The 24501-nt window shown below is 54.1% G+C and overlaps 2 protein-coding genes across 7 annotated transcripts; both read left to right on the top strand.

Moving 5' to 3' along the window:
• The first annotated feature begins 474 nt into the window (after positions 1 to 474).
• Positions 475 to 8606, top strand: STOML1 (stomatin like 1). 4 transcript variants are annotated; one of them, XM_026068409.1, is made up of 7 exons: positions 475 to 1898; positions 2129 to 2235; positions 2693 to 2842; positions 3814 to 4017; positions 5199 to 5427; positions 6433 to 6569; positions 7423 to 7562. In XM_026068409.1, the coding sequence occupies exons 1-7, from the start codon at positions 1751 to 1753 to the stop codon at positions 7468 to 7470; spliced, it is 1023 nt and encodes a 340-aa protein (XP_025924194.1). In that variant the 5' UTR covers positions 475 to 1750; the 3' UTR covers positions 7471 to 7562. The 4 variants fall into 4 exon arrangements, with proteins under 4 accessions (XP_025924194.1, XP_025924193.1, XP_025924192.1 ...); XM_026068408.1 differs by having other exon boundaries at positions 6433 to 6587; XM_026068407.1 differs by having other exon boundaries at positions 477 to 1898; positions 6436 to 6645; positions 7423 to 8606.
• A 1575-nt stretch (positions 8607 to 10181) lies between these two features.
• Positions 10182 to 24501, top strand: LOC112967281 (protein PML-like). 3 transcript variants are annotated; one of them, XM_026068335.1, is made up of 8 exons: positions 10197 to 10336; positions 11484 to 11962; positions 12803 to 13386; positions 17471 to 17505; positions 19437 to 19683; positions 20144 to 20202; positions 21614 to 21752; positions 22444 to 24501. In XM_026068335.1, exons 1-8 carry the CDS (start codon positions 10286 to 10288, stop codon positions 23211 to 23213), a joined length of 2364 nt encoding a protein of 787 aa, XP_025924120.1. In that variant the 5' UTR covers positions 10197 to 10285; the 3' UTR covers positions 23214 to 24501. The 3 variants fall into 3 exon arrangements, 2 of the variants coding, with proteins under 2 accessions (XP_025924120.1, XP_025924119.1); XM_026068334.1 differs by having other exon boundaries at positions 17468 to 17505; XR_003253912.1 differs by lacking the exons at positions 20144 to 20202; positions 21614 to 21752; positions 22444 to 24501 and adding an exon at positions 14714 to 16286 and having other exon boundaries at positions 10182 to 10336; positions 17468 to 17505; positions 19437 to 19479.

Here is a 24501-nt window from a genome sequence, read left to right as displayed (position 1 = left end):
GCATGCGGCTCCGGGTGGCGGACCCCTGGCGCCGCTGGTCACCCTCGGGCTCCCTGCTCTCGCTTTCGTTTCTTCAGCGTGCCTGGAGGGGGAGGAGGAAGAGGAGGAGGAGCCGCAGGGAGGAAGCTCTCCAGCCGCCAAGGGAGGCGGGGAAGGCAGCGGCACGCGGGGCTGCTCCGAGCTGCTTCCTGGGGCAGCCGCGCTGGCGGGAGGCGGCCGCCGCGGGAGGGACGGGAGCGGCGCCGGCGGGGCCCGGAGCCGTCCCGCGAGCGGGGTGCGGAGCTCAGAGCTCGGCTCCCCTCTGCTCCTCTGCGTGCACCCCCCATCGCTGCTTCCTTCTGCCCCCCCCCGCCTTGGGGACGTGGGGTCGTTGTACGGCGGGGGGGGAGGTGGGGAAGAGAGGGGAACCTCGCATGCAGGGGGGCGTCCTGGCACCGCAGCGGTTATAGGGTGAAGACCACCTTCAGCTGCGGTAGAGGACCCTGGGCTTTGCTAGGGTGCGAGTCTGGGCGTGGGGCTGATTGCTCGGCTGCAGGGGCTTGTTCTGCCTTCGGAGCAGTGTGTCATGCCCCTGCTTTAGCCCTAGGGACTTCAATGTGGTGACATCTGCCAACCCCTTCTCCCCTCTTGGTAGCACCGGTCAGGGCTTTGGTGGGTCTCCGCAGCCTGTTGCAGGGTGCTGAGATGGTTTGTGCGTGTGGATAAGCAGAGGAGGGGAGGGAGGGTTGCCCCAAGCCCAGCAGAGCTGCCATCTGGCTCTGGGGGCTTGGTGGCCCCAGCTTGCTCTGGGCTCCTCAGCGCCAACGTCGTGGCAGTGCTGCCGTGGTCTCAGCGCTGGCGTCCCTGTGGGGACGTGGCGTGATGGGGTGCACAACTGGGTGGAGGGTGGGTGCCGCTGAGCAGGGTGCCCCAATCCCCAGGGAAGTCCAGGGGTTCCTGTCCTCCAGGTGCAATGCTGCACTGTGGCACCTGCAGCAGGAGCTGCTCTGGGAGCTGCGGCTGTGCAAGATCCTATGCAGCAAGCATGGAGAGAGGGGCCTGGAGCAGATAAGGGGCCGTGGCACAGTGACAGGGCTACGCTGGAGCAGGAATTGTTGGGAAAAACAGCTGTCCCTGCTCCCTATGGGGCTGGAGAGCCCGCCAGAGCCCCCAGAGCTGCACGTGCAATGGAGGATCCGGTCCTCCCCGCGGCTGGAGGAGCAGTTCCTGTGCAGGGCCTGTGCAGAAAAACTCACCGAGCCGTTTCCTCCTCCTGCCGTCAGCAGCCACATGACGGGTGAACCAGGAAGCGCTCGCGGCCTCCCTCCTTCCCGCTGCAGCATCCTCGCTGCGCAGACGGCGGTGGGCTCACACCGCCGCGGTGGGGCGGGTGGCGGGCAGGGCCCTCTCCCTTATTGGCTTTTGTATTTTTTTTCTAGTGTCCTTCTGACTTGTGTAACAGGGCAGGGAGGTTTGCGGCAGCTCCAGAAAAACAGGGCAGGGATGGAGCGTGCCTGAGCTGCTGCTGGGCTGCCCACGCTCCCGGGGACCGGCTGACGCTCCGATCTCCTCTCTGCGGCACCGGTAATGGTGGCAGGGCCCCTGGGGGAGGCAGAGGCTGTGCCAGGCTGCAGAGGTGCTCAGCGGGCAGCAGCGGCAGGCGCAGGACTTGCCACTTCAATGGCAGAGGGGAGACAGGCTTAGAGGGCTCTGGGTGCAAGGAGCTGGGCTCCTCTCTGGCTGAAGCACCGACGCCAGGGCTCGGGCCATCATGTTCAGCCGGTCAGGATACCAAGCCCTTCCCTTGGGAGACTTTGACCGCTTCCAGCAATCCAGCATCGGGCTCTACGGTTCCCAGAAAGGCTTCTTCTCATTTGGAACCAAGCAAGACCCTCTGGGGCAGACCTCAAATGCAGCAGGTGAGTCCAGGCCAGGGGAAGAAGGCTGCCTTTGTCCCCAGCACAACTGCCATTTTTTCTGTAGGGTGTCAGCTGTGTGCCCCCCACCCTGGTGGCCTCCCCACCATTAGTGCTGGAGCAAGGGGTGCAGGACTCGTGGAGGGCAGAGGCTCCACTGGGGATTTCCAGGCAGGGAAGGGGCTAAGGGGCTGTCAGAGCTGGGGCAGACATTCCCTTTCATCCTCCTGCAGATTCCTCCCAGAGCTGGCTGTCCTGGATCTGCCATGGGATTATCACGTCCTTGGTCTTCTTGTTGATGGTTGCCACCTTCCCCATCTCGGGCTGGTTTGCCTTGAAGGTAAGCAAGGACAGAAGGCAAGGTCAGTAAAGGTCAGTAAAACCTGTCCTGGGGGAGCCGTTCCCAGCTGCCCCCCACCCCAGGATGCAGCCCTGGTGCTTCTGCACTGCAGGCTGTGAAGGGACCAGGTTATGCTGCACAGAGAGGGCCTGCTCTGCCCTTGGACAACCCTACGGATCTATGGTGGACCACAGAGCAGTCTTCTCCCCCAGCCTGCACTCTGGGAGCTGTGGGCGGCACGTGGCTCACGCAGCAGGGACCAGCTCTGCAGCTCTATGGTCTGGCATCGAGCTCGATCTGGCCCCCAGGGCAACGCCACGCAGGCTTCACCAGGCTTAGTGACATCTGTACGTGCTAGTGGATACCTTGTCAGGAGAGACGGGATAGTTGTAGTGACTTTTCTTGGGGGTTTGTTTACTCTTTTACAGCTGTTCTGGTCTAAATGTTCTCTTTCCAGATCGTGCCCAACTATGAGCGAATGATCATCTTCCGCTTGGGCCGCATCCGGGCACCGCAGGGGCCAGGCATGGTCCTGCTGCTGCCCTTCATCGATCAGTGGCAGAGAGTGGATCTGAGGACAAGGGCCTTCAACGTGCCACCCTGCAAGGTGAGCTGTCCCATGGCCTCGGGACAGGGTGGGGACACATCTCTCAAATACCCAGAGCAGCTTTTTGCAGCTGGTTTTTGAAGAGGTCTGGCCCTTGGCTCCTTGCATAGACACAACTGTCAATTCCTTCTTTCCTGTGATGAGATAGGAGAGGGTGGTGGTGCTGTGAACCTGGGAGCCCTGGACATGCCTGTGGTTGAAAAGCTTCTCTTGGTTTTACACACCTTGTTCAATGGATGTTCCTGGTTGGAGACATCTCAGAAAACATCAACTCCTGCCTTTCTGCCCCTCCAAGTCCAGGTGTCTCTCAGAAAAACCTCCAGCTGGAAACTGGCATTGCCACTCCAACTAGTCAAAATTTGATCATTTGAGTTAGGTTTATTTCTAATAACTCTCTCAATAAAGAGACCTAGAGCCAGCTTGCCTTCTGTCCGTGTGCAGACATGCTCCCTGTGGCCAGAAATGGCCCTAAAGTATGGGCTGCTGCCCATGTCGATGCTCAGTGACCAAATGGAATAGGGGTAGCCTGTGGGTCTGGGTAGTACTTGGTGGGACTGCTCCAGTTTTGCAGAGCTAAGACAGCAGGTCTCTGCAGTAGGACTGTTGCAGTGTAGGTCTTGATGCAAGGCATGAATTGGGGCCCCTCTTTTGGCCGAGTGCTGTTGCCTACTCCTTTCTCTCTCCCTGTAGCCCTGGGCTGTGGGGCTCCTCTGGCAAGACATGGTGGGGTCTTGTGCAGTAGTGCGTATGAACTCACCCCCTTGCATGCTCTGATACCCAGTGAAATGCTGCATGGTCTATCTCCTGCTTGCATGCCCTTGGCACCAAGTGCAACTGTAAATCTGGCAGCTGCAGGAGGAAAGAAGTTAATATCTTTGCTCCTAGGCTCTGAACACAAGGGGTGGGCCATGGGGCAGAAAGGGGGAGAGATGCTGGCCCAGGAGCAGCAGACCTGACTCTCCTCTGCACAGCTGACCTCCAAGGACGGTGCTATCATCTCGATGGGTGCTGATGTCCAGTTCCGCGTGTGGGACCCAGTGCTGTCTGTCATGATGGTGAAGGACCTCATCGCCACCACCCGTATGACAGCGCAGAATGCCATGACCAAGACCCTGCTGAAGAAGAGCCTTCATGAAATCCAGGCTGAGAAGCTGCGGATTGGGGAACAACTCCTGGTGAGGACTGCCCCAGCCCTGCGCAGAGCTCCCACTTTCTCCCCAAACTCTTGGGCTCTTGGTGTGGAAATAACCAAAAGGGAAAACCGTAGCTGTTTCCCCCATGTGGGGAGAGTCCAGCTGGCTGTGAAACCCTGGCAAAAAGCAGGGAGATGGGAAGAAGTAGTGTTTAATGTGGAGCAGATATCTTCAGCCTCTGACTGTGGATCTCTGGAGGTCTGTCCAAGAGGTCTGGTTATAGAGAAAAGCCAATGTGTTATCAGCAGGCTTAAATTGGACTTCTGTCTCTCCACTGGGAAAATGTTTTGAGTGGGCTGCAAGCTGAAAAGGGCCTTTAGGAAGAGAAGCAGGACAGTTGCAGAGGGGGAACAACTACCCTGCCCCCTGCAGACCTGGGGTCAGGCCAGGACCTTGTGGGTTAAATGACTGCTAGGGAGGTTTGGGAGAGAGGTGAAGGAAGCCTCCATAGGGCTGAGGAGAGCAGAGCTCCAGGACTGACCATCTGTGGGTCGAGGGGAAGGCTCTGGATGGTGTTCAGTTGAGCTGCTTGGCTAAAGACATTCCTGCCTTTGGGCAGGGAGAGGTGATGGCTGGGGAAGTCTTTGGGATACACAGGTATCTCAGGGAGTCTGGGATGGTTTTGAGGCTGGAGATGCTGCCTGCTAAAGCACTACCTCAGGCCATGGTGCCCTTGGGAGATGGAGGAAAGGGGCCAGGCTGGGAGGGAGCAGATACTCCTGTCGCTGAACATGGAACGAGACAGAGCTGTCCTCTCTGCCCCGATCTGCTCCAGTTCGAGCCAGGCGAGCAAGCAGCCCGTTGCCTGCCCTCACCTCCCCGTCACGTGCAGGCTGTATATATCTCAGTGACCATGCACAGCGCTCTTAGGCCTCTCAGGGCTTCATAATCCCGCTCAGAGTTGCCTGGCTGGGCCCCAGCTGGCTTCATGCAGAGATGGCTCTCTGCCTCCAGCTCCCAACTCAGGGCACGTGGCTGAATGCGAGAGCGGCCAGACTGGGCCATCTCCTCCAGCTCCCCACTGCCAAGAGCAGACAGTAGCAGAAGTGTAAAATGAGCTGTGGGATGTTCATTATCAAGGATGCTGTGGTGAATGGCCTCCCTGACTGTACCCAGCTCTGACTGGGCTGCCAACGTTTCTTGCTGTGTTCCTGGCTCCATAGCTCGAGATTAATGACATGACCAAGTCCTGGGGCCTGGAGATAGACCGGGTGGAGCTGACCATGGAGGCCGTGCTTCAGCTGCCCCAGGAGAACCTTGCGGGCCCCTTCACCACCCTGCCACCGGTGCCAGGGCTGGAGGGACTTGACGGCACCATTCAGCAGCTGGCTGCCCGCTTCTTCAGCAACACTCTGGCTCTGACGGGCAGTGCCAACAGCACCCCGGAGGCAGGTAACCAGCTCCAGCGCCACCCCTTGTCTGTTACGTGGGTGTCTGTCCCTCCAGTCCAATGACCTTTGAATCTGCTGGTGCTTTCCCTTGTGTTTTACAGAGGAGTCAAAGTCCCCAGGATATGATGTTCCTATGAGCTCAATGCAAATAGGCCAGCAGGGAGAGGAGAGAGACTATTTAGGGCACAACTCAATACAACATTCAGCACAACACAAGCTTTAAAAGACATGGGAGAAACTGCTCGGGAGACCAGGAACATATCTGTGGGAACCTGGGCCAGGGAAGGCCCTGCAGTTTCTGAGATAGCCAATACTCACATTTGAGGGCAACATTTGGGCAGGATTTGGCTCAGAGACTGTGTCTTGTTGATAATGATACTAAGAAGAAAGCAGCCTGGTTTGGTGGAGAGAGTTGAGCAGTTGTTTAAAAAAGACGGGATTGGTTGGGTTAGCCATGATAAGATTTCTTACCAGGTGCTCTGAATCTCACTGTGAAGATCAGGTGGGAGATCTAAAGACCCATATATTTGTGCAGGCCCCTTTTCTTTCTAATAAGAAAAGAGAGAGGCTGCAACTGTGGGTCTTTGGCTTAGCTAATTATCTTACTTCTTCAGGTATTTTGGCTCCAGGAAGATCAGAGCAAGTAGGAGAATGAAATCTAATGGGGGCTGGAGGAGGGTATGACCTGCTGGCCCATTTTTCAGAAATTCTCCACCAGTTTGTGCCCTGCTATGTCTTTCAGGGGAAAAAGTCTACCCCCTGGTAGTAGGGGAAGAACAACCTATTGCAGACAAAGGAGCAGGCAATAAGAACTGGCAAAACCATGCTTTCTTCTTCTTGCTTAGCTGGAAAGTTGCTTGTTAAGTGGATTGGTCTGCTCAGGAGACCTTTGCTGTAGAATGGCTTGTGGATCCAAGCAGATCGGCTCTATTCAGCCGACCTGCCTCCATCCAGACATTCCATCTCCAGCTTCCTCTGAACCCCACTTCTGTACTCTTGTCCCCAGCAGACAGCGTGGAGACCGTGAATGAGTTGGAGTCTCCCACTGCTGCCATCCCCACCACCAGTGCCAGGAGGAAACCCAGCGCGGACGAGCTGCTCTCAGCTGTGGAGCTCTTCCTGTCTGAGCCCTTGGTTGGCCAGGTGGGAGCATCTTACCAGGTCAATATCACCCTGCCGAGCGGAGTCCGGAGCACCTATTTCATAGACCTTTCCTCAGGTCACTGCTCTTCATTCGTTGGAGTTGGCATGTTGAAGGCGGGAGGGTGTATTGTGCTTGTGTCTCCTCTGCGTGCTGCATACCCCACTGAGCTCAGTTGTAGAGGGGATCCCCACGCAGCAAGGCCCAAAAAGGATCCTATTTGCTAGCTCTGTGAAAGGCACCCTGGGGTCTTTCAGCCAAGCGCTGCAGTTTGTCGATTCTGGCCTTGAGTCCATGCTCCCTGGAAATCCAAAATGTAATTTGTTTGGGGTTAAAAACATTGATTTCTTTTTTTTCCATTTAGAAAGAGAGCATTAATGGGAACTTGGCAGCCAGGTGTCCCTGTGGCTGACCAAGTGAGATTGTTAAGGGATCACAGGGCCATCCTTGGGTGTGCTGGGTCTTGTCTACAACCAGCTCGAGTGGGTAGCGATGGAGGGACACATGGATAGCATCTTGGGCATGTGCCATACTGGCAGGAGTCCTCAAAGCACCCATCCCCCTCACAGAATTTTGTGGGCACCAGTGATGGTTTTCCTGGTGACCATGACAAAATAGGACAGAGCTTGGAAAGGAACTACTGGAGCAGAACATTGGTGGAGCAGTGCAGGAGAAATTTGTCTCCATGTTCCCTGTTCAGTAAGGACTCTCTCCTCCAAAATCACCCTGCCAGGCTCTTGTCTGTCACCAGGCTCAACTCAATCCATGTGAAACAGTGTGGGGAAAGCTCTAACAGGCAAGACTGCATCCTGAGACTGACTGTTTCTTCCCCTCCCACCTGTTCACGTCCTATAGGCAGCGGGCGAGCTGGCCGCGGATTGCCAGAGGGCAACCCTGACGTGATTCTGGAGATGTCAGAGAAAGATCTGCAGGACCTCTTCCTGGGTGAACTTCGTCCCTTGAGTGCCTATATGAGTGGGAGGCTGCAGGTGAAAGGCGACCTGCACATTGCTCTGAAGTTGGAGGAGCTCTTCAAGGCGATGAAGCAACGTAGATAGAGCATGTGTGGGGGTGGGTGTCTGTGTGTCCATGTGTGCATGTGTCTTTGTAGGTGTGCGAAAGGCACAGGAGGGGTGAAGTCACAAGTGGGGGGGAACACGGGGGTGCTGCATGGCGAGGGCCTTGCCTTCCTCACTTTGGAGCTCATGCTGTACCCTCTGCAAAGTGGTAGGAGTCACATGTGAGCAGGGAAACTGAGGCAAAAAAAGCCTAGAAATCTCACCTGTCCCTCAGGTTCCCACCCTCTTTGGGGTGAACTCTGTTGCTTGTCCTTGTCCTTTTCGTTCCCTCTTCTCCCACCTCTTGCCCACAACTTTACTAGTTGGGAACAAATTGGCACCCCAGCCTGTGTCCAGGGAATCCAGTTTGCCTCCCGGTCCCTTGGCCAAGAGCTGCTCCAGGGGCATAGACCAACGTCCTGCTGCCTCCCCAGTGGTGAAGGGAAGAGTGGTGGGGCTCCCCTGGGAGATCTGGGGATGAGAATCCCCTGGTGACTTCATACTGGAAGCGACAGGAGGTGACTGGATTGGAAGAGCTTGAGGACACTGTAACCAAATCAGCTTGACAGAACAGTAGTCATGGGAGTGGGATGGCACAGGGAGGAGAGTGTGGGTGGTCAGTGCAGCTGAAGGGAGACAACAGGGTGGTTGGGCCAGGCCGGATGCCATGAGTGGGCTTGGGTTCAGGTCCAGCATGGCACTACTGGCCCCAGTGTTTCCAGGAGAAGGAGCAGAGGCAGCAGGTTAGGGAATGACCTGCTCAGATGTGCCTGGGCCTTCCTGTCACAGAGGTTTGTAATAAGTGATTGCGCTAATTTGTGCTTCAAAGTGCTTTTGCATGCGTGCTGCGAGGTCTGTCTGCAAGGTATGCATGGACTGTATATAGGCATACATAGATATTTATTTATTTTGTAAGCTTCCTTTCTATCAACTCTTGATTGACAATAAACCTGTTCTGCAGCCTTGCCTGGGGGCAGGGAAGGTCTGATGATTCTGTGAGCAGATGAGGCATGTGGTCAGGACCTGGGTGGGCTGTGCTCCCTTGCCTGCCTTGCTCCATTCCTTGCTGCCTCAGTTTCCCCTTCTGTAGGCCCAGGGGTCCCGGGACGCGAGGTCCTGCCATGTGCTGGAAGAGTAGTCTGGTGTTTGGTTCCTGTGCAGCACTCAGCACCAGAGGTGTTAAAGTATTTCTGAGCTCCTGGCAGTGCTAAACTGTTCCAGGATGTTTTCAAAGACCTGCCCAATACGGCTGACCCACCTGTGCCAGGCTGCTGCTTCCAGAGAGCCCATCCATCACAGTGGACCTGCAAGCAGACATGGACATGCCGCAAGCTGCTGTCCCAGGCGTGTGCAGAGCTATAGGACCAAAGGCATGTGCGGGAGGCAGAGCTATAGGAATGAAGGTGTGTGCAAGGGGCAGGGCTGGGCTTGTTTGCTCAGAGCTTACGAGTGGCAAAAGAGGCTGGGTGGGTCCTACTGCCTCACAGGCAGCCAGGGTCCTCTGGGCTGCAGCAGGGCAAGGGAGGCAGCGTTTGGCCCTGGGAACAAGAACTGAAATGTCTCATGGCTGCATTCAGACCAAATCACCTGCTAAATCTCTTCTTTGAGGCCTCTGTGACATCCTATCAAGAGCAAGTTGCCTGGCAAGAAGATTGCGCGGGCTGGTGCTCCCTGACGTGCAAAGCAGGACTATGCCAAGGGATTGCTCTCTCTGCTCCTTCCTTCACTCCCTTTCCCTCTAAGAGTTATGCCAGCCCGGATAGCTGGGCTAGACCCAGGGAATTTGACAGGCAGATATTTTCTAGTCTCTCAAAAGCCCCAAGATGAGGGAGCTGGCGCTGCATCTGAGATGCTGCGGGTTTTGTGCGGAGCCATCCCCGGACACAGACAGCCTGTGCAGAATGGTGCTGCCTGCAGAGGTGGCAGTGCCACCCCCGTCGTGCCCCATCTCCCCCTGGGCTTGACAGTCTGGGCAAGGCCTCAAGGGCAGTCCTACTTTCATGGTGGTCCGCTTGCAGCTGCAGACAGGCCCAGGCTGAGATGTAATTCCCCGGGGCTGATGCAATGCTGGAAGGGTGCACAGAGCAGAGAAGATCCAGGGGTCAAAGCCAGCCACCCAGGACAAATGGGGCAGAAAAATGCTCTCCTGAGGGGGGACAATCACAGCTGTACATAGGGCAGAGCTCTCTCCTCTGGGATGTGCCGCTGGGAAGAAGCAGAGCCCTCTTTAGCACTGCCATATCCCTGCCCATCACAGCTCTTGCCCTTCAGCCACCCCAAACCGGGGCAGGGAAGTGGGGCCCTGCATTACAGGGGATTACAGTCTCCGTGATTTGGCTCTTTGAGAAGTGCTGGGGGGGTTGTGTCCAGACCCAGCTCCAACCACATCCAATCTGGGCCATGGAAAGAGAGGGGAAAAGAAGCAGAAGCCTCTCTTTGGCTCGGGAGGGCTGAGCTGCCTGGAAGCATCGTTGCAGTCCACAGAGCCGTCGCTGTGTCAGGGCTAGGAGTGATCACAAGAGGGCTCTGCGCAGCCGGCGGCCCCGGCTCGGAGGTGGAGTTACTTCCAGGGCAGAAGAAAACGAAACTGCCAAGCAGAAGAAGCTGAAGGGACGCTTGGCCAGTAAGCAGAGGGCCACCAGCGCTGCCCACGCCTGACGATGGCTGCAAAAGCCCCCCCAAGCCAGCAGAGCTCGGAGTTGGAGACGCAGGTAAGCTCCTGGCCAGGGTCAGGCACTGTCCAAGGTGGTGGGATTTTGGCGGGGAGAAGGCAGGTGGGTACGAAGTGGTGGGGCTTCCACAGTCTGCAGAGGGCCTGGGGCAAGGGAGGGGGTCAGAGTTGGCCAGAGGGCTGAAGGAGGAGCATGGAGGGGGGAAAGGATGGGAGGAAGGCATGGGGACGCTGGGGAAGGAGGTGACTACGGGCCCCAGCCCAAACATGGTTCTTGCTGCACAGTCAATGCTACCTTCCCCCACAAAATGTGCTGGGCGGTGGAGGAGGCACGTGGGGCACTAGGAAGTCTCCATCCTGGTAGAAAGACTGCAGGACTCTCAGTCATTTTCTTCTGTGCCCCCAAGCATCTCTTCCTGATCGATGTAATGGGGATAAGAGCTTCAGTGCCTGTAGGGCAGCCTGGCACCACCACCCGCCCGTGCTCTCCCTTGGCCCAGCAGGTGCGAGGCACAGAACCTGTCCCCTGCGGGGAGGAAGGGCTGGTCTCAAGTCCACCTCCGAGCCCTGCAGGGAGGAGGGTACAGGCTGGGAAAGCAGGAAGCACAGATGTCCAGGAGAGGTGGAGGGAGGGAAGAAGCCAGAGGGATGGGCCTAGCGAGACAGTGAGTAGGGGAGGCAGATGGCAGGATGGATGTTCTCTGGTCTCAGTTCTGCAAGGGTATCGTCCAGAGGGCGTCTCGGCCGGTTCCTCCACAGCTGCATCATCCCCCAGCCTCTGCTCTGCCCCTCCTGCAGCCCTGGGGGCAGGAACCGGTGCTGCTGCCCTGCTGCAGTCCTGTCTTCCCCTGCCCCATGGCCCAGACCTGGTTGAGATCTGTCTTCTCTGAGGCTGCCAGGTTGGGATCAATCTCCTCTTTGCTATAGGAGAGGAAGCACTTAGCAGGGCCCCTGTCCAGCCAAGCCACCTGTGGTGCATGGGACCTGCTCTGGACTGCTATGACTGCTGGCCTGTGCATCCCTGGTTGGAAATGGTTGCTCACTGGTTGCTCAGCAGGGTCTGAACAGGGCTTACAGGTCACCCCCCTCCACAATATGTTTCAGAAGCTATTAAAAGCACTTTTCCTCCCCAGCACTCACAGTCTGTGGTTCTTTCTCCTTCCCTCTTTCCTTCTTTGCTCCCCAAGCTGCTGGAAGATGAATTCCAGTTCGTTCTCTGCGAGGGCTGCCAGCAGGAGTCACCCAACCTCAAGCTCCTCACCTGCCTCCACACCTTGTGCCTCAGCTGTCTCAGTGAAAACAAGCCCATCGGCCAGTGCCCCGTGTGCCGGACCGCCATCCCGCAGGCCAGCGGCATCCCTGACATGGACAACCTGCTGTTCGCCAGCCTGCAGGCCAGGCTGAGCATTTACAAGAAGATTGTTGACAGAGTTGACTTGTTTTGCGACAACTGCAAGAGCGAGGGCGAGTTCTGGTGCTCCGAGTGCGAGGAGTTCCTGTGCAAGAAGTGCTTTGAGGCCCACCAGAGATATCTGAAGAGGGATAGCCATGAAGCCAAGAGGGTGACGGATGTCAGAGCAGGGTCAGCGAGGGACTTTCTTGAGGGTACCAGGAAGGCTAGTAACTTATCCTGCTCCAACGTGACTCACAAGAGCCAGACATTAAGGTAAACTTCCTGGCCGGGAATGGTTTCTTTTCAAGGTACAGCCAAAGGCATGGGAATATTTGCAACATATATGGGGGGAAATTCGAAAGGCAAAGAAAGAAATGTCTTTGGGCTAGCTCCGTGGTAGGTGTGAGCAGGGTGTGTCTGTCCCTCTGCTTCCCTGATTGTCACCAGCTGGGTCACCATGTAATGGAGAAGATGGATGGGAAGTAAAGACTAGTGGGTTCCAGAGCGGGAAAGGAGGATTGGAGGTAGCTGGGACCAGACCAGAGTCTGGGTGTGATGCAGAGTCAGATTCAGGTGCTCTCGAGGGAAAGTCCAAAGGCGAGAAGGAAGAGGCTGGAACCAAATTGGTTTCTAAGCTAGGACTTAAGCAATACTCTCATTAAAAACAGAACTGGACATAAGTCGTTGCGCAGGTCTAGAATAGAAATGAGAACAAATTCCTCTTTAGGAAACCAAATCACATGGGGAAGATTATGCCCAGTCTCTGCCTGAAACAAGGCTTCACCATCCAGCCCTCCTCTAAGATTCTCATTTTCTGCTAGGGCTATTCCTGTGACTGCGGGAGAAGAAGGTACCCAACTAGTTAGTACCAGTCTGCTGCGCTGTAGTAACTGGTCAGGTGAACACTTTAGCCAGCCCAAAAGAGGAGTAGAAACCCTGTGGAAGTGGTTCAACAGAAAACGTGCTTTTTTGCAATTGGGATAGGATAAGACCAAATGTCTGCCCCATGGTGGTAATTTACTCACATTCGATCATGCTTAAATTAATGAGTTGCGATAACAGTATGAGAGTGCATGGTCTAAATTACTGCTCTGTCTGTTCTTAACCTCACAGCATCTACTGCAAAAAGTGCTGCAAGCCTGTCTGCTGTGTCTGTGCCCTTCTGGACAGCAAGCACTCGGGCCAGCACTGTGATATCAACACTGAGATCCAACTGAGGCAGGAGGAGCTGAGCACCATGAGCCTGGAGCTGAAGCAGAGGAAAAGCGGCTTCGAAGATGCCTACAAGGCCCTGCAGGACGAGGTGGCCCGCCTGGAGCAGGTGAGCAGCGAGACTCGGGAGCAGATCCAGCAGCGCGTGGAGCAGCTGGTGCGGCTGATCCGGCAGGAGGAAGAGGAGCTGCTGGGGCTGGTGGAGACGCGGCAGGAGCAGGGCCGCCGGGAGCTGGCAAGGGAGCTGCGGCGCGTGGAGGGCGTGCTGCGGCGCATGGAGGCCGGCGAGCGGCTGGTGGAGAAGATGAGCCTCTATGCCACRGASCAGGAGGTGATGGACATGCAGCCCTTCATCAAGGACTCCCTGGAGGAGCTGCAGAGGCTGCAGCCCACAGCGGCCGGGGGCCGAGTGCAGGCTGCTGGGGACTTTGCCGAGTGCAAAGGCAGGCTCCAGGCGCTGGTGGAGCGAGTGACCGGGCAGACAGGTAAGGAGATCCTCAACCAGAGGGGCTGGTGGGGGACTGAAAGCAGAGGGGAAGGTTATAATCCCTGGTTTGGCCATATTCGTCATGGGTTTCAAGTCTCCTTTCATGCGGCTACTTAGTGGACCTGTGACTCCTGCCTTTGCTCAGGGGCGCAGACACCCTTTCCTTCCCCCAAGGACTAGGTAGGATGCAGTAGCTGTTTTCGTCACTTCTAAATCACTGGTTATCTCTTGCTCTTGTGGGGGACATCAGTCCCCAAATACAATTGTAATGGGAGAGAACATGGTAAATTGCTCAGGCTTGAACTTTGCAGTGGGTTAAAAAATAAGCGAGGGGAATGACATCTGGGATGCAGAGTGCATGGAGAAGGAGTATTGGCTTACAGAGATTGGCATTTGGAAGAAGAAAATGGGTGGAAAGATTGGACTGACTCCACATCATCTCTGAGAAATGTTCAGTCCGGTGACACATGCAGGTCCCGTAGAGGTCACAACTATCCTCCAGGCTTTAGTGTCCTATGATCCACTAATCACTTCTCGCTCCTCAGATCTCCAGCAGACATTCACAAGAGTTGGCTGAGCACTTTAAAAAAGATTTACATTTGCTAAACTTGGGCTATCCACAATGATGGAGCATCTGGGACAATTCCCATTTTGATTTGTTGATTACTGCCTTGGGATCGCATATCCAACTGGGAAGGTGAAACACCTCCAGGGAGCAATCCCCAACAGGGCTGGCGAGTGGTCTGAGAGTGATGCAGTGTTTGGCCAAGTGTTTCCACAGCTCTTCAGCAGCAGTGCTGTGGAAGAGATGTTGGTGGTATGGGAGTGGTGAAGGCCTTTGCATCCTTGATATGTGAAGAGAATCTGGTTACTCGTGTGTTGGAAGAGCAGGGGACAGTAGAGGGGCTGGCTTGGGCAACTTGGGGTAGCATCCTTCCAGCAAATGGGGAAAAAAAGAAACAAGAGGAAGAGAGTGTGAGAGGTCTTCTGTTCCACTCCCCTGTTGCTGTCAGGGTCAATTCAATTCAGACCTGACTGCTACCAGAGTCCTCTTTGACCTACTATGGGCTTCCACCACTGAGTTTCCCAGGGCGAGCTTGTGGGTCACAGACAGTCCCAGAAGAGACCAGGGGTGATCTCCTGGATGGAGCTTGGGGTTTTCTGGGGACAAGCTGCAACTCGTCCCCACTCCTCGTGTCTCCACCACTTGGTAAGCATTGTCCTTCCATCCTCTCTCTCAACCCCACTGAGATTGCCTGGAACGACTGTCCTCCAAGTCCTGATTCTTTCGTCCTGTTCCCTTCCCCTTCCCTCCCCTGCGACAGGTTCCTCTGCTACCCAACATGACTCCCCGTATGAAGATGAGAGCACTTCAATACTCAACCTTGAGTTTCAGTCTCCTCGGAAGGAGGCCCAGCTGCACAGATGTGTCCCTGCAGGGCTCCCTGCCCATGACCACGAGCAGCCCTGGGCACCCATATCAGATCCCTCCAGCAGCAGAGGACATGTGTGCCCAGGACGAGGAGGGGTTGCGTCCCCAACGCAATCCATCCCTCCAGACCTTGCTAGGCAGAGGAATGAGGAAATGGAGGATGACTTTGGGTCACCAGTCAGTGCCCATGGGGACACTGTGCCTATTTCCAGGAACATCCAAGACTCTTTGGTCTCTCTTCAGGAAGATTTTGGTGCCTGGGCCAGGTCAAATGTACAGCAGGCAGATGAGCTCCTGAAGGCAAGCAGTCACCTCCTGCAAGCTCAGCAAAGGGCCAACAGGCACCTGCTGTCCATGGCACGTGGGGTCAGGGCCATGTCCTGCTCCCTGGACACTATTGCCTCTGCCATGGGGCCCTTGATGCAGAGCTTGCTGCAGTCCAAGCAGCAGCCTGCCCCAGCCATGCCCAGCCCAGGGGAGCCCATGACTGCAGACATGGACTGGCCATCGCTGCACTCCAGTATACTGGAATTATTCCTTCCTAGCACCTCACAGCACAGTGAGTCGCTGTTCCCAACAGCTCCCATGGCCTCTTCCCCTAGGAGACACTCTCCTTCCTGCCCTCCCAATGCTGCTGACTCCCCTGCCAGTCCAGTGCACTCTGTGCCCCCCAGCACAGCTTCAACTGAGACCTTCGAGGGAGAATGCCCCCAGTCAGGGCACTCCACCAGAGGCAAACGTAGCTCTGAGTCCACCACAAGCCTTCGGAAAAGGAAGAAGTGAAGCTCCCTTTGTTGCTGTTTCAGGGTGTCCAGATGACCAGAGGTGGTTGCTCATGAGCCTGTATTATATATCTTGAATGATGGAGGCTGGTCTTGGGAGGCCAAACACAGGGTTTAACTCCCAGCCATCCTGTTACTGATGTCCATCATGGCCTTAGGCATGTCTCTTCATTTCTCTGCACTTCGAACCACCGTTCTTCCCAGCTTAAATCTGCTGACCGGAAAGGAGGCTCCATCCACCCCATTTCTGTAGGCAAGGGCTCTGATGGGAAGCAGTAGGATCCAGAAGAGAGGTATGATTGGAGAGTATAGTGGGAGATCCTGTCTGTGACCCTGGGAGAGAGATGGGAGTGAGTGTCCTGCACAGTGAGGAACCTGCCACTGAGTCTGCAGTGCTCTGCAAGGACAACCAGACACAGACCAGGCCCTCTCACCCCTGCACGGTTTGCAATGGACTGCAGCTGCTTTGAAAACCCGTTAAAGGTCCCGATAGGGACCTGGCTCTCTACCTTACCTGTGCAAACCTTGCTATGCCAATAAAGCCCTCTTGGACTGAAGAATGAACGTGTCTTTTGCTGGTGTCAGAGCCTGGAAAGGGCCCTCCTGAGGTGGGCTGTCCAGGGAATGTGGCTGCGGTGAGAGCTTCCCCAGTTGTGCTCAGCTCCCTATGAAGGGCTGAAACAGGTATGCAGCAACAGTGTCAAACTCTGAGCACTGCTTCTTGCTTGTAAACCTGGTGAGGTGGCAGGCAGCCCCAGAGCTAGCTGTGAGTGAGCCTAGAGAGGGCAGGGCTCCCTGGAGACGTGAGCTCGGTTTGGTAGTGTGGTACTGTCCCACCTAATGAATCCCTGCCATTGAAGTATGATAACTAGCTCAGGAACAGCAGGATGCTACTAATTTTGTTCTCCTTCCGAGCATTGTGTGCCCTGCCTGGTCAGCCTATGGGCCTGAGAAGGGCAGGAAGGTCGTTCTGTAAGTGGCAAACCCATATGGGAGAGCTTTTTGAAAGGAGTCTTTAGTGCAAGGATGGGAGAGGGAACTAATAGGTCCCAGGGTCTGATCCTGGACCAGCGTGCCACAAAATTCAGTGTGGCAAGCCCATGTGAGCAAACGGCCCCATTTTAGGAGGTTCATGAAAGAAGAGTGTGAGGAATTTGGAGAGAAATTGGGAGAAAAGGAGACCTAAGCACTATAAAAATGTGGCTCCAGTGGCTCCAGAGGTATTTCTTGGGAATCTGACACATTTCTCATTAATGGATCCTTGTCAAGGTAGTACTTAGCTGGAAGCAGCAGGATGCAAAGCTGCAAGGAGTAGCAGGCTCAGTAGCCAGCTCTCTGATATGGCCTGGTGAGCTGCACACTGAAATATTCACATGGCCAAGTGCCATGCCACATGGGCGCCCCCGCTTCCTCTTGGAGAACAGAGGATGAGCGCTGACGGGAAGTGGGCAGGCTGGCAGCTGGGTCCTAGTGCAATTGCTTGATTTTGGCCTCAGCAGCATCTGCAAGTGGGGCTTTGGGCTATCTCCTGTGACCACACAGCCCTGCAGCTGGTGATGTGACATAACCCTGGCACAGGAGCCACATTCACACTGTGAGTTGGCCACCGCTGCTATGTGTGTGTGCATGCTGGCGTGCTGGAGACCCCACTTCACCCCCTGCCTATCTGTCTGATTCTGTTTTTGTCAGGTCGTGCCATGTAAGGCTGTGCCTCAGTTTCCCAATGTGTGAATATCAACATCTTCTGTGGAGCACTTTTATGTCAGCTCATTCAAAGCACTGTAGCAAGGCTGGCACTCGGTACTCTCAGATGTCTCTAATGCTGCTCTCCCTCTTCCCAACTCATTGTATTTTTGTTCTTTCAGAAGCTGCCTCTGCTCAAGCCACAGAAAACTCCCACCAGGTGAGACTTAGTTTCTACTTGTTTTTTTCTGGAAATTTTGTGTTGCAGGGTTATCTGGCAAGAATCCAGGGCTAGCTTCCAGGCCTTGCAAGCGCAAGATCCGTTGCTTGATTGAGGGGAGGGGGGTTGGCTGGTTGCTGCTTTCCAGGTTCCTCCTCACATGTTTTGTTTTGAAAGGGGTCATCTGAGCTCCAGGTGAGATCCCAGGCTCACTCGGCTAGCTACTGCACCCCCATCCCTTGACCTGGGCTGTCTGTAGGAGTAAGGCTGCAGAACCAGCTCCAGTGCCCATACTGCCCTGGCAAACTTTGCCCCTTGAAGGTACCTTTCTGGCTAAGGTGCAGACAAACCTCACAACGTGAGATATGCCACCACATGTATTTTAAAGACATCATGGGCACATTGGCATGCAAATCGTTTCCTGACTTGGCTTTTCAGACTGTACCCTGCCCTGTGCTGAACAGAAAGCAGGGGCTGTTATACATCCGCAGCCAGGGCTGGTGGGAGAGAGACACTGCAACTGGCTCTGGTGTGACTGGTGTCTCCAAACACATCTTTGCACTCCAGAAGGGCAGAGGCCTACTCTGAGCAGAAGTCACCCAGGGGCTAAGATGTCTAAGGCAAGCTCTCTTCTCTTTTCCCATCGTGCATGAAGGACTTGTATCTAGCATCAGTCCTGCCCGCCTTTGCCTGGGATAAAACTTTCTTCTGAGCCTCCACAGAAGGATATGACTGCTCTCCTCTTGTATCTTCTGGAGGGGCTCAGACATTAGTCAAACATACAACTGGTAATCCAGGAGGATCCAGGCACAGGCTGGAGGAATGGCAAAATGACTGCGCATTAGCCAGGCAGCCTGGGTCTGATGTCTCTGGATGGTGGGCTGGGGCCCACCAGACTGCCCCTGCGCAGAGCTTATGCAGCTTGTTCTCAGCCACCCCTGTTGGGGAGCAAGCCTGAACTAGAGAATGGGCCTAGCCCTGTTTGCAAGCAATACAGAGAGTGAACATGCCAACAGCAGGAGCAGTTTTGTCTCTGGGAACCTTAAGGCTTGAACGACAAGACAGGTGATTTATTCTCCAAGCTCAGGGAGGGGAGATTCCCAGCCATAACGAGGCACCTTTCTTCTTCGTGGTTGTTTGGCAACACAGAAAGTTCCTGGCCAGTGTCAGGCAAGAAGGATGCCTTGCCCAGGATTGTTGGAGTGGCCTTGGCCTGTGAGAGCCAGGGTCAGGAGAGGCTTCATGACAGAAAGAAAGAAGTGGTGTTTGGTGACCCTCGAGTAGAAGAGACCATGTGGGTAAACAGCACTTGCTTTGGGCAGAGTGCAAACCAGTGTGGGAAACCAGCTGGAGGGCTACCAAAATACTCTGGGGCACTGACAGCACTAAGTTATTCTAGGAAGAACAAGCTTCCCCTTTGCCCAGCCAGCTCTACATCTCCAAACCATGCCTCTCACCTCCCCTCACTACCATTACATGCCCTCCATCTCCCCAAAATAGGAATCCTGTGCTTTGCCCCATCTCACCTCCTCCCCATGCCCCCTCTCAAGCCCAGGACTCCCCACACACATCTCTAAATGCCAGTCTCCCACCCTGATATCCCCCACTCCTCAATCACACCTCTCTGTTCCCTGCCCTGTGTCCTCTCTTGGTCCCCATGTGGGTCCTATCACAGTCTCAGACTGGCATATTGGGCATGATGGAGCAGTGCCCAGAAATTGGAGCTGTTTGCTCACTCAAGTAAGCTGCCCTCATGCAGCATGCTGCTTCCTTTGGGTTTGTTACCTGACTACGGAGGGAGTCATGGTGGAGACCACCCCAGCCAGTTCAGGGGGTCCCAGCCCCCTCCCACTACTACTGTAAGCACACTCAAAGCTCACACCTAGGCAGACCACACAGGGCTGCTCTCACTGGCTCTGTTTACATGGTAGGTCATCGCTGCATCCACTCCTGTGAAGAGGAAAAATGTTCAAAATGCAGATGTCCTGCCATCACCAGTGAAGGTGATGAAGGTTGAAGACAATGACTTTGAATGGATGAAATCAGAAGTCCTGCAGAGACAAAGCTCCTTGGATCAGCCTGGAACCAGTTATCCAGTGTCCGCTGTGACTCACATCACTAAGGAAGATGGCTTATTGGAAGACGTGGAAAAAAGCAATGGTGGGCTGCATGATTCAGGTAAGCAGCATTTGTTCAGGCTTGGCAATGCTTTCTTGCTTTTCATTTCTAAAGCAATGAAGCCACGGGTAGATTTTTCAGGGGAAAGCATCAAAGCAAGGCAGTGAGCAGCATCCTCATAGATAAATTTCACAAGAGGATAGTTACGTCCCAGCATATCATCTTGAGTGACAAGATGTTCAACAGTGATTGCTAGGGAATCAGACTTCATTCAAAGATCTCACCCAGTGTATACTGTGTATCTGTGACTTGGAGGGGATCAATTCTTTTCCAGGGGGGCACTGAGGGCAGGGGCCTACTTGCTCCCCGTCCTCACTGATGGCCACCCAGAGCCACCTCTCAGCATGGCTAGTGATGCAAACTGCAGGGGCCATCAGACCCTAGCACCCAGCACTTACTGCAAAGGTATACAGACCCACAGGTGCATCTGAAATATGACGAGTCTTTCCTACCTTGGCAGATAACGATATTTTCTGCTTGGACAGTTTTGAAGAGGACAGCAGCGATGAAGAGTCGTTGGTGAGTGTAGCTAGCCACCTTGTGGCTGACAGGGCAAAGGATGGGCAATAAGCTCAGCCTCCTTCTCATGCAGGAAAAAAAGGACTCTTGGTGCCTGGCCCTTCAGTGTTTAGTGTTTAAGCTCAGGATTCACCATGAGGATGGGACCACTTGGTGCTTCCAGAACTCCAGGACTGTCCCAGAGTTCCCCTCAGAGCCTGGAAAGAAATTTCTGAAAATCCTTCCTGAGTGGCAAAATACCTTTGTAAATCCCCTCCAGTTCCCTTTGACTTCTGGGAGAACTGGGCCTCCCAGTAGCTTGGGAATCTTGGTAGGTACCATCCTGGTGAAGACAAGGCAGTGAGCAGCCAGAATGAAAGCCAGCACGAGAAGGCAGTCCAAAATCTCACCTTGTCTTCAAGGCTGTGAATGGCTGGGTTTTCTCTGTTACTTTTGAGCAGTTTGCACAACACTCTGCACCACCGAAAGCTGTTCTACAGCTCTTCGGAAGAGATTATAGAAATGAGCAGCTTCTTGGCCTGATTGCTGTTTGTCTTGGCTCACAGCCAGAGGAGAGATGCTGGCTTGCCTGGAGATAGTCCCAGCTTTTCTTTCAATTTTGAGCAGAAAGCCAGTCAGGAATGATCCAAGTGGGCCATCCCAGTAGTGGTCTGCCTACTGCAGAGGCTGTCTTTGGGGTATGTATGTCACTTTGTTTTGCAGTGCTGGAGGGCACAAGTCTTCGTGACCAACTAGAAGGGCATATTATAATTTAAGCCTTCTAGCAAATAATTCAAATAGATTCCTAAACTTTGGTAACCTCCCACACACCGATGTGGTTGGGTAGGTCTGCTAGCTCCATTTTACTGTGTCAGGGACAGAATCAATTAATAACACAGGTGAGACTGGGGGAATTAGTGCATAGCTTGGCTTATGTCTTCACGGAGAGTCTCTTCCCCCTTGCCCTGAAAAGAGCGGCCTGGTCTATGCTGTCTACTGCGAACAGTGTCTGGCCCATGCTCTGCACCGGGCCATACTCAGGCATCATCTGAGGAGGTGCATGGACTGAAACCATGCCAGGAGCATGCTGATAAGAACAGTCCCCAAAACCAGCCTGGATTTTTCAGGCTGGCCTCTGTTGTATCCCTGCAGTGTTCCCACTGCATCCAGTTATATCGATGGCTTCCCAGTGCACACATTGCTTTTGCTGCCAGGACATGAGCTGAGCTGTTACTGGGAGATAAAGAAGTGTCAACAGAGGGGCCATCCTTCTTCTCTAACCCTTTTCATCTTCATGAGCCTACCTGAGCCTGCACTTCAGTAGTGCTCTTCTTGAGTGCCCTGCTAGCCCTCCAGGACACAAGAGTTCCCAGAGCTGCTACTCTGACACTTCTTGTACACTTCATCAAGAGCAAATTGTTTCCTCTTCCAGGACTCCAATCTGCTAGATGAACACAACAGCACACTCGATGAGAGCACCAGCGAAGACTGCCTGGGCATTACCATCAGCAACCAGACCCCACTTGACTCAAGACAAGGATCCCTGCTGTTCTTTGATGTGAAGATTTTGAGTAAGATCCTAAGTGTTAATGTCTCCCATTTGCAAAGAGCTGCCTGTATTGCAGCAGGCTCAGATCCCCACATCCGGCAATGTGTCTTTTGTGAAGTCCAGGCACTTCCACCACAACCTTGGCTTTGAAAGGGAGAGGCCATTCTCCTGAGTCCCCAAGAGTCCTTGCTTTAGAGTTTCTGGATAGCTGGAGGGCTGGGAGGAACATGATGCCTACAGGGCCATGGGTAGATTTCTGTGAGATCGCTCAGCCAGCTGAGCAGCCCTTGGGCAGGCCTTGGGCTGCTGCATTTTGCACATGACGGTATGGGCCCCCAAGTTCCCTTTCCCATGGGCCAATCTCTTTTGGCCAAAGTGGATTTTACTTTTCAAGCCCCTCCTTAGTCCACCCTCAGACAGCAGCAAGAGCTCTCATGTGCCTGGTGGGGGGAATGATCCCACTGCAGGAAGTGCTGAGGTGCATGGGAAGTGTACTACTGAAGGCTGCTAAGTGATGGAAGCTGACGGTGTGACTGAGTATGGGGGGATGGAGGTAGAAGAAACAATAAATCCATCCCCTAGCTGCTATTGATGGTGAAAGCCTTTAGAGGCTGAGCAACTCAGTCAATGTGTTACTTTCTTGCTGAGTAGGAGACTAATTCTGCCTTTCCTCCCTCTCTCATCCTCTTTCCCTTCCCCCTCATTTTCCCCAGAAAATGAGATCATTCAGGTGGCGGTGGTAGACAAAGAGAAAATTTTCCCGATCCTGATTCAGCCGGTGAAATGTTTATCCACCTTGATGGCCAAAAATAGTGTCTGCGAGGTTGGCCTGAGGAATCTGCTTTGCCACCTCAACACTGTTAACAGGCCCATCTTGGGTGGATTTGGTCTCTGGTCGCTCCCCTTCCCCACCCTCTTGAAAGCCCTGACGTTTGTGGACAAGAAAGGGGAATTCAGCTCTGCTGTGTATGGTTTCCTAGACATTTTGCCTCTGATTAAAGAGAAGATCCCTGATAGGGATAATTACAAACTGAAGACTTTGGCCAACACTTACCTCTGGCGACAGCTCAGTGATTGCAGTGCCATGGAGAACGCGAAGGCTATGAAGGATCTGTACGAGGTCCTGGATATCGACCTGATGAAAGAACCCAGGGTGATTCTCAGCCATGTCAGCCTGGAGTGCTTCATCTCCCTCGAGCCCTTGCTGACTGAGAAACTCCTCACCAAGCCATCAGCCCAAACACTGGCCAGTCACAACATTGGCCTCTCTGAGCTTTCGTTCTGCTACAAGCATGACCCCAACAAAGGGCTCCAGAGAGTGTGCCGTTTCATCAATACTCATCGGCACAGCTCCGAAAAGAAGGTCCGAAACCTGAGCAAGATCAAGGTCTACTTCCAGCGCCAGCAGCAATCAGCTGAATGCCAGACAACCCCTGCAGGCAGTGACTTTCCGAGAACCATAAAGAGTGAGAAAAACTGTTGAAGGATGTCTGTGCCTGTCCAGTACAAGACCCTGTCTCTCACCTACAGGGAATAACTCCTGGAGAAAATTACCAGCTCATGTCACTAGTTTTGCATTCAAGATTTCCTTCCTGTTCCTGCCTGGGCTGATGGATCTGAGTTTTGATATGTGACAGTCTCTTGCTATCCTCTGTCATCTAAACACCTGTGTTAAGGTGAAGAGCTGAGGACACCAGGTTGGCTGGGACATATCCTCTGGCTTTGCTCCAATCTTGACACCCTGTAGCCTCACACTTAGTTTCCCCTCTGGATGAATCAAGTCAAATATAGAAAGAAAATTTTCCATGATTTTTGGGGAAGGATGCTGCTTCTTACAGTTTTTCCTGCCACAGGGACTCTGCTGGTTTGGGGCTTGGGGAGAGAAGAGGGAAGGGAGCAATGTGGTTGGAAGTCAAAGGGAAAAATAGCAGGTACTGAAATCAATTTAGAAGGACCAAGGGAGTAAAGGATGCCTGTAATAGCTGGGAAGGGGTCCAGGTCAGGGAGAGGAGAAGTAGGAATGTGGAAGAAGGGGTTAGGAGAGCTCTTGACCCTTTTTTGGCATGATCCACACCCTGTTCTGCTCCCCAGCTTGGTAAGAGGTACCCCCACCTTGCACATCCTGCCCTTTGCCCCATTTGTCCAGCTCGGGGGGCATACCTGCCTCTTATGGGTACCCGAACTCCTTGTCCATCTTCTCGTGAGCAGGACAGTGAGGACAGAGGGCTGTGCCTCGTGCTCCCCCTGTCAGAGCTGCTCTGTTGCCCCAAGTAGCTGAGCCTTCCTGTGAGCCAGTATTTGCAATGTCACTGTGGGAGGAACCAAAACCAGTCATATTCAGTGCACGTCTTTCGTCCAACAGGATTCAGTGCCTGACTGGCACAGAGTCAACCTCTCTGCTCGTGTGCTCTGATATTCACTTTCTGCCCCGGAGCCGAGTCCCAAAGGAGGACAGTGTGAACACAGGGAAGAAGGGCTTGTGTCACTCATTCCTTTGTGTGGGACAGCAGACCCTGGAGAATGGGAGAACTGGGCTGAAGAAAGAGACAAAAAAAACCCCAAAAAACCCACCTTTGGGTCCATCTAGTCTGAGATAGGAACCTCCCAAGCGAGTGCACAGTGATATTGTTTTCCTACCTCTCCCCCTGCTTTTCAAGCTCAAAGATAGACAGGGAATTGCTTGGTCAGGGAGTGAATCTCATTGCTCTTTCTGTAGAGGCTCCTGTGCCTGCTTACAGATGCAAAAAAAATAAATCATTTACTTAATTTGA

The sequence above is a fragment of the Apteryx rowi genome, unplaced genomic scaffold (genome assembly GCF_003343035.1).
Source record: "Apteryx rowi isolate R43461 unplaced genomic scaffold, aptRow1 scaffold_27, whole genome shotgun sequence".
Taxonomy (NCBI): domain Eukaryota; kingdom Metazoa; phylum Chordata; class Aves; order Apterygiformes; family Apterygidae; genus Apteryx; species Apteryx rowi.
This window is presented reverse-complemented; position numbering and strand designations above follow the sequence as displayed.

What these genes read in the sequence shown, in the direction of transcription:
- STOML1 (XM_026068406.1), top strand. Translation starts at nt 1,751, where the DNA reads ATGTTCAGCCGGTCAGGATACCAAGCCCTTCCCTTGGGAGACTTTGAC. An exon ending in CGGGCTGGTTTGCCTTGAAG is followed by an intron (nt 2,236 to 2,692) that starts GTAAGCAAGGAC and finishes TTCTCTTTCCAG; the next exon opens with ATCGTGCCCAACTATGAGCG. An exon ending in CAACAGCACCCCGGAGGCAG is followed by an intron (nt 5,428 to 6,432) that starts GTAACCAGCTCC and finishes TCTTGTCCCCAG; the next exon opens with CAGACAGCGTGGAGACCGTG.